This window comes from Volvox carteri (assembly GCF_000143455.1).
Source record: "Volvox carteri f. nagariensis unplaced genomic scaffold VOLCAscaffold_32, whole genome shotgun sequence".
NCBI lineage: Eukaryota > Viridiplantae > Chlorophyta > Chlorophyceae > Chlamydomonadales > Volvocaceae > Volvox > Volvox carteri.
Genome location: NW_003307575.1, coordinates 926,171 through 934,161, shown reverse-complemented (window position 1 = coordinate 934,161; position 7,991 = coordinate 926,171). Strand labels below are relative to the sequence as shown.

At 55.6% G+C, this 7,991-nt stretch overlaps 1 protein-coding gene across 1 annotated transcript in view; it reads left to right on the top strand.

The window, feature by feature from the left end:
- Positions 1 to 3,145: 3,145 nt before the first annotated feature.
- The window catches only part of VOLCADRAFT_93585 (uncharacterized protein), a gene marked incomplete at both ends in the record, with an annotated part of 16,741 nt that continues 11,895 nt past the window's right edge, over positions 3,146 to 7,991 (top strand). The window contains 10 exons of the mRNA XM_002952842.1: positions 3,146 to 3,198; positions 3,333 to 3,367; positions 3,505 to 3,869; positions 4,351 to 4,424; positions 4,926 to 5,010; positions 5,584 to 5,960; positions 6,461 to 6,636; positions 6,805 to 6,968; positions 7,229 to 7,414; positions 7,652 to 7,897. Coding sequence (XP_002952888.1) covers positions 3,146 to 3,198; positions 3,333 to 3,367; positions 3,505 to 3,869; positions 4,351 to 4,424; positions 4,926 to 5,010; positions 5,584 to 5,960; positions 6,461 to 6,636; positions 6,805 to 6,968; positions 7,229 to 7,414; positions 7,652 to 7,897 — 1,761 coding nt within the window. The remainder of the gene's footprint in view (positions 3,199 to 3,332; positions 3,368 to 3,504; positions 3,870 to 4,350; positions 4,425 to 4,925; positions 5,011 to 5,583; positions 5,961 to 6,460; positions 6,637 to 6,804; positions 6,969 to 7,228; positions 7,415 to 7,651; positions 7,898 to 7,991) is intronic.

The following is a 7,991-nucleotide window of genomic DNA, read 5'->3' as shown; positions in this document are numbered from 1 at the left end:
TCGTTCACTTTCGTTCGCACGACCTTAGCGGACAGCACAACATATGGTGCCGCAACGCTCTCCAGCCGATCGCGCGATTCCTTGGCTGGATCATTACACAGCACGTACTGTTTGCAATTCGGACAAAATTCGAATACGGGTATTTTGGTGTCTAAGTGTGCCCAGCTGGTATAACGGAGTTTCAAACACGCGGTTGGACCCTTCTCAAAGAGTTTGCACAAAAAAGTCTCTCGCATCTTGTCCAAACCTTACGCCCGGAGGCGGTTCGCACCAGCTGGTCACCTCTGCTTGCGACTCTGCAACATGGACTGGGCAGAGAGGGATGCCTGTTGTACATACGAACGGTCTGTTTTAGTGCATGATCGCATTAATTTTGCTATCATGCATGCGTTTGACTGTGTAAGGGTGCACGTGTCCCAATTTGGATCATGGTGCCTCCTGCTGGTACTTGGTTCTTGGCAAGCCAAGTAAACACGGTCTCAGCAGTGCGTGTGAGCAAGTTTGCCAAATGCTGCTCGCACTAACATATGCATCTGAATGTGGGTGGTGTGGCCCCCTGTTGGTGGCTGCTTGGAAACTCACTTTAGGGCTGAAATAATGTGGGAGGTCAAGCAGTCAAGCTGCCGTACAGTGGCGCACAACTGCCATGAAAATCGTACAGTTGCTGTGCATGTGTGCAATCAATCCCCCTGCGACTTTCTTACAGGTGTTCTATGTGTAATGTACGGGACTCCATTTTTCGTACTTTCTGGCCAGCCCAGCTTGGTTAAGAGTTACAACCGATAAAAGGAGGACAGGAAGGATGAGACCTGTTACAGGATTAGGTTTGCAGCTGGCAGGCATCTCAGCATGAGGGTTGTGGCACCAGCTCAAGGGATGGGGATGGGACCCCGGCTGACAGGATGAGGACTGGGGGGCCCAGCTGCAGGATGGGGATGGGGACCCTGTCGGAGGTCGATGGGATTAGCACCAGCCCTAGAATGGGGGATGGTTGCCCCTGGGGGATGGTTGCCCCTGCCCCAAGGATGGGAGGACCAGTACCCGCCCCCATGCATTGGGGGATGGGACCCCTTTGCGACCCTCCTGTGTGTCCGCATTGTAGGCAACCGTACAACGGGCGGTAGCTTTTATTGGCGGCAGATTTCACTGTCGTGGTAGTGTGTGCGTGTGCGTGTGTGCGTGTGTGTGTGCGTGTGTGCGTGTGTGCGTGTGTGCGTGTGTGCGTGTGTGCGTGTGTGCGTGTGTGCGTGTGTGCGTGTGTGCGTGTGTGCGTGTGTGCGTGTGCGTGTGCGTGTGTGTGTGTGTGTGTGTGCGTGTGTGTGTGTGTGCGTGTGTGCGTGTGTGCGTGTGTGCGTGTGTGCGTGTGTGCGTGTGTGCGTGTGTGCGTGTGTGCGTGTGTGCGTGTGTGCGTGTGTGCGTGTGTGCGTGTGTGCGTGTGTGCGTGTGTGCGTGTGTGCGTGTGTGCGTGTGTGTGTGCGTGTGTGTGTGTGCGTGTGTGTGTGTGTGCGTGTGTGTGTGTGTGTGTTACATGGTCGTGGGGATGCGTACCTCGTACCTGCAGATCGCCCCAATACGAGCCGAGGGCTCAAGGGCCGCCAGATCGCCCATAAGCACCATCCTACCTCGCACTTCGAACAGAGCAAGTGATAAAGGATACTAACGACCAAAGCGGACGATAGAGTTGCGGTGGGACCATGTACATTCCAGCATCCTTGCCAGGCGTTCAGGTTCCCACTTCATAGCGTCCTTCATGTGCTCGAAGCCTGGGGAATCCAAATCAGACCTGATTTTGTCGTACACCGTACAAAATGTGCTTCTCATTCTCAATGTGGCTATCAGTGCCGCAGCAGGGGCATACTCGCTCCTCCCTAGGTATATAACACCGTCCCTTACGCGCTCTGTTAGCTGCCAATGCCCAACAGCAAAGCCTGAACTGCGTAAGCTTGCGATTCGCTGAACGCGGGATAAACATTGCGATATGCGGGAGCACCTCCTTCCTGCCCGCTTGCTCGGCCGCCAGACCCTTCCCATGCTTATACTTCGCCATGTGAATTCCTGGTTGCTTGCCGTCTGACGGGTACCCGTTTGGCTGGACATCTTGACGCGTATGCTTCCAACCAATCACCAATCGGTCCTTGAACTCCAATACCACACCACCTGGCATTGGCCTGTTCATTCGTGGTAGTCGCTGGCGTCATATATTGGTCTGGGGGTTTTGGCAGCCAGTACCTGCGTGTAAGCGCGCTGCCTTTGTGCGGAATTCTTGTTTACCCGCTTGGCACGGAATGCCTTGCTATTGCCGGGGGGTGCATCGATATTTTGGCTGGATTGGGGGCAAGCACGCAGAGCGCTCTGTCGTGGCGAGCCTCTTGATGGTAAAGATATAGCCTTTGTGAGGTATGTTGTAATCCTATGGAGGTCCACGCGCGATCCTACAATCTCAAAGCGCTTTTGTTCTTCCTCAATCCCATGAATTCGCAGTGATCATTAGCACAGCTTGCACAACATCTGAGCATCCCAATACCGTTGCCAAGGCATTCTGTTTAGGCAGAGCATTCTTCATCTTACGTTTTTACCAGAGAGTAAAATATTGTATTAATAAAGCCTTGCAACCATATTATATATCTTGAACATGGTTTCTCCGTCTTGCTGAGTAAGCTGGCCGATATTCGCATGGTCCCCATTTTCCCAATAACTTGGTCTCAATCATACAAATGCAGACCACAGCTACTGCATTTTGACCAGGAATTACAAAATGGTATAACCGCTGAGATAACCGCAAAGCATGGTCACCCTCACTTGTAGTCGAAAACAGAAACTTGACTGTAACCCAAAGCGTACGGCATCCCTTCGTTTTCTTACTGCTAGTTACCCAAATATTTTATCTGAGTTATAACTGGCACATTTCTCATAACAGACCACGCGGCGTTGGCAATAGATTAAGCCCAGGTCTGTATGTACGAGATCGTAATGCATGACCCGGAAAATGAAGGGCACAACTTGTTGGTGGCATAGGTATTAATTTCGTAATAGGATGCTAATGGAGAGCATAACTTGAGCAGAAGGCTCATGGGTTGCGTGCTCAGTACTGAAGACCGGGCCCAAAGCCCCACGCCAACCCAGGACTTGACGTTATTTGGAAGATATGGCACGGATCACCCTTCAGAAGGTATCTAAAAGCACCACCGTTGCCTTCAGGTGTTCACAAGGGCACACGGATTTGTTCCTGCATACGTAACTGAGCCTGTTGTGACAGACGCCACATGCTGGACCCGCGCTGGAAAAGGACTAGCCAGGCTCATAAAAGGCCCTTCTACGACCGATGCCCGCAGTCCCATCGATGCGCTGCTGCAGCGCGCCGAGCCAGGTGCGGCGATGAAGACCTTCAGACCAAGCTTTGATACCAACGCACGCCACGCGCAAACTATCAAGCAATCTAAAACATACATATGATAAACATATAACACTTAATCCCGATCTCTTATCGCCAAACAAATGATGCAGGCGAGTTGGCCGTCCTGGACGAGCGCCAACTCCGCGCAGCGCTGCAGCACGCGGACCAACCGGTCGTGGTGCTGACTGTGCCCGTGCTGACGCCAATCAGCCTGGATGACGCTGAGGCCGCTTCCGTCCAACTTGACAAGCTGTTCATCAGCCAGGTCCAACAAGCAGCACCGGCTGCCGAGGCGACGCGACTGGAGGACAGGGATGGCACCAAGGCTGGGCGCGCCACGTTTCATCTGTCCATGGCGCCCGGGGTCAGGGAAGCCGCTACACTGGTCATGAACAACGAACATGGCTCTACTTCTCTGCGTTGCGTGACCGCCAACACGGCGGCGCTGCGTGCCCTAGGACTGGTAGATGAGCAGGTGCTTACGGAGGGCCCAGCGAAGGGGGAAGTGGAGGGGAAGGAAAAGACAACCACTATCTGGCGGCAACCATGACCTGAGCAGCAGGCCGCCGCTGGACTGCGGGTCCCACCTAGGGTGCTGAGGAATGGGGAGAAGGGGGAGAAGCGGGAAAGAGGAGTATATACATATACATATATTAATAAGTATAAATATATATAGTTTTTACCGTTACATTCAGGAATTCTCAAATTCCGCAAATCCATATCATCCCGCGCGAACATAACATTTTGAGTTCAAACTGATTAAACTTAAATATCCATCTTCTGTCACCACTCTATTAGAATCATGTAATCCGGAATTCGACTCCGAAGTACATGATATGAGCTATTAAGCACGTAAAAAAATATTAATATTAAATCCAGATTCAAGGTTGAACTCCCCGGGATCCAGATCCGGATTCTGGTGTTCGAGTCCAAACTTGTGACCTTCGCTTCCGCAGGCGGTGCTCGACTTTCTGGCCCGAAGCTTCCGCTCCGACCGGGGCCTGGTCTCCCTGTTCCAAGACTCTGTAAAGTAAGTTCCCCACCATTTGGATCCTCTTGTGCCCCTGTGGTGAGGTCATTAGGTGGTTGGTATGTCCTTGTGCGAGTGCGAGTGCGAGTGCGAGCCCATCCAACCATCCATCCATCCTTTTTACAAAAAGAAACAAACACCTAACCTACAAGCATTACAAGCAAAGTGTCCGCGGTTACCAGAATGACCCTATATCCGAGGACACCTGGAGTCAGCCTTCTCATCTCGAGAGTCCTCACATGCCGTTGCCCAGCAGCTTGCACGACTGCTACCCACCAGCTGCCCAGCTGCTCAGTTTGTTCGACCTCCGTCGTAAATCCTCGCCACAACCACAACCACAACCACAACCACAGCAAGAAGCAGCTTCCATACCGGGCTAGTGCCCTCCACACACACACACCCCACACCACACACCCCACACAAGTCCCCCTGCTCCCGCCAGACGATGAAACACATTCGCTCCTCGGCTCCACCCCCCCCAAACCCCCCTGTTGACTGCAGACGTCTCCTCGCCGGGCAGCTGACCACCGCTAAGCATTTCGTGCCGGGGGACTTTGGCCGCGACCGCTACTTCTTGAGCCTGAGGGTGAGGCAAACATAGAGGAGGTGCAGGCTGCTGCAGTAGCAACAGCAACGGCAGCAGCAGCAGCAGCAGGAACAAATAATGTGCCGGCAGCCCCCCCCCACACAACACCCCCTCCCCCATGTCCCTGGCTGCTGCTGTCCCCGCATGCCCTCTAAGGAAAAAACCAAAAGTAATTTGAATACCTTGGACCGAAGCCTCGGTGGTTTTCTCCCAAATCGTAGAATACACGCGCTCATGCAAGCTCCCCCTCGTGACCGACTGTGAGCGGGCGGGCGCTTTGAGAGAAGAGCACCAAAGGCTGTCATTCCCTCATCAAAAACCGTAAAAAGGCTTCTGCTGTGTCCACTCTCAGAACTGGAAGCGCGGTGTGTTGCTATGCTACACGTGATGTGTATGTAATAAGGGCTGCACGGAAGGTGACGTAACTGAAGCCGCCGTGTATAACGGCAGCATGCATGGGTGGGTGGGTGAGGAATTCTTCCGTCTCCCTCCAACCCCAACCCCCACCCCAAGCCCCCCCACACGACCTGATGTGTGGGTGTGTGCGTGTATGTATATATGTGTGTGTTGCAGATTTCGCCCTTCGCCTTCCGCACCAGCAGTGTCGTACCGCCCATAGGATATGTCACACCATCCGGCGTCAACGTATCCGCATCGCCCGCTTCGTTCTCGTCACCCGCTACCGACGCCACTACTGCCGACGCCGCCGCCGCCTCAGCAGCAGCAGCAGCAGCCGACGCCGCCGACGGCGGCGCCGACACCGGCGCCAGGGCCAGCGCCAGCGGCGGCGGTGGCGTTAACACTGCCCCCGACGGCGGCTCCCTCTTTCCTGGCATGTTGTTGGAGCTTGATGTGCCGTACGAGGGCAAGGAGCTGGCGGCGCGTCTGCAGCGCGACTACATGATCTTGTCCAATATCCCCTCCATGGTCACCATCTTCGACATGAACGGGTAGGCGCCGCTTGGACTAGTTCGTTTGGGGGGTGGAAGTTGAGAATTGGAGGTTGGAAGTTGAGAGATGGAGGTTGGAAGTTGAGAGTTGGAGGTTGGAAGTTGAGAGTTGGAGGTTGGAAGTTGAGAGTTGGAGGTTGGAAGTTGAGAGTTGGAGGTTGGAAGAGGGGAAGGGGGAAGGGGAAAGAGGGGAAGGGGGAAGGGGAAAGAGGGGGAGAGAGATGGGGAGGAGTGTTAGAGAGTGGATGTCTTCAGGGCCATGCATACATTCTGAATTTTGAAGTATACACACACAGATAAAACTATGTACGACAAATAAGCCAGCTGAGGAACTGGAGCCGAACACGGAAAATCGATCATCGCTTTTGTTTGGCGGGAAGGTATTAGGGCCCGGGATGAGCTCCCCCACTCACCATCACGCCACCATATTTCCACTCCATTAGATAACTGTACTGCCAACTAACTAATTTTCTAATCAAAACCAACTAACTTCCGTACAGACACGTCCTCCATCAGAACCGCTCGTCTGTGGGGTACATGGGCTACCTGGTGGGGCACGGACTCAGCATGCGGCAACAAACTAACCGCCACAACTACCGCAACCACCATAACCCTCGACTGCCGCCGCAACCGGAGTCAGAATCGGATCAGCAACCGTCGTACCTTGCTACAGCCTGTACGAACCCCCGGGTTCGAAGCACCAGCCTCTTCGCCGACCCCCAAGGCGGGAGCTGTTGCATCCTCAGCCCGGTCCACTGCCTCCACCTGGGCAGTAGCAGCAACAGCAGTAGCAGCAACAGCCGAGCAATCTGCCGTGCCTCATTCTTCTCCCGTACGGACACAGCAGCTGTTGGCGTCGGCGTCGACAGTGAGCAGTACGACGTGTACGGCGGTGGCAGTTGCGGTGGCGTGGCACCGGACTCCATGGCAATCACCGCACTGCAGCGGTTATTTCGGTTAGATTCCGGTAAACTGGCTGACGTCATGTCGGCACTGAGGGTGGGCAAGGTGAGGAGGAGTAAAAATTGGATGGACGCGTCGGGGGTGGGGGGGAGAGGAGGAGGTTACAAACATCCTGGGACGGCGTTGTGATTGGTTCGTTTGTTTCGTTGTACTCCACAACGACAAGTTTGTTTTTGTCATCGTGACCTGACCGACATCATCCCCCGAATATGCCCGTTCTCGCTGTCAAAACATTTCCCAGAACAAACACTGCTATCCTGTTAAAAAACACTGCTATGACATGTGACATATATTGACGGCCTCAGGAGTGGCGCGGCCTGGTCCGCATGCCGTCCACGCTGCTGCCCGGGGGCCATGCAAGTACGGGCACTGGGGATCAGGAGGGGCATCAGAAAGGCGAGGAGGAGGGCAAGGAGGAGGGCAAGGAGGAGGGGGAGGAGGAGGGGGAGGAGGAGGGGGAGGCGCGGAAGGACCTCCTAGTGGGTGTCCAGGTGCGCTGCCACGATCCAAAACTCAGCCGTACAATCCCACACGATGGACCTGGCGGCCTGCCATTGCTAACCTCCTCCTCTTCCGTGCCGCCGCCGCCGCCGCCGCCACCGGGCTTTCGCAATGTCGCCGCCACCGCCACTGCTACTGCCATTGGGCCATCGACCCCTGGGCCGCCTGAGAGACGGCTACTGCCGCCGCCACCGCCGCCCCCACTGCCGCCGCCGCCGCCACCGCAGCAGCAGCAGCAGCAGCAGCGGCATGCACATCAGCGGATGCAATCGCCGGTGTTGGCGACGGCGTCGGGGGCGAGTCCCCAAGTCCTCCTCCCGGAGCCTTTGGCGCCGCCGCCAAGCAGCGGCGTACTGGCGGCACCCCCCTCCTCCGCCTCCGCCGCCGGCACTGCTGCTGCCGGCATGCAGCAGTTGCCACCACCACCACCACCACCACTACCACCGCCACCACCGTCGACGGCGGCATCTGGGGTGGGAGCGGCCGGCATATTGCGATTGCTGTCAGGTCTGGGAATCCCAACGCTCGGTGGTTGGGCAGGGGGAGGGGGAGGGGGAGGAGGGGGAT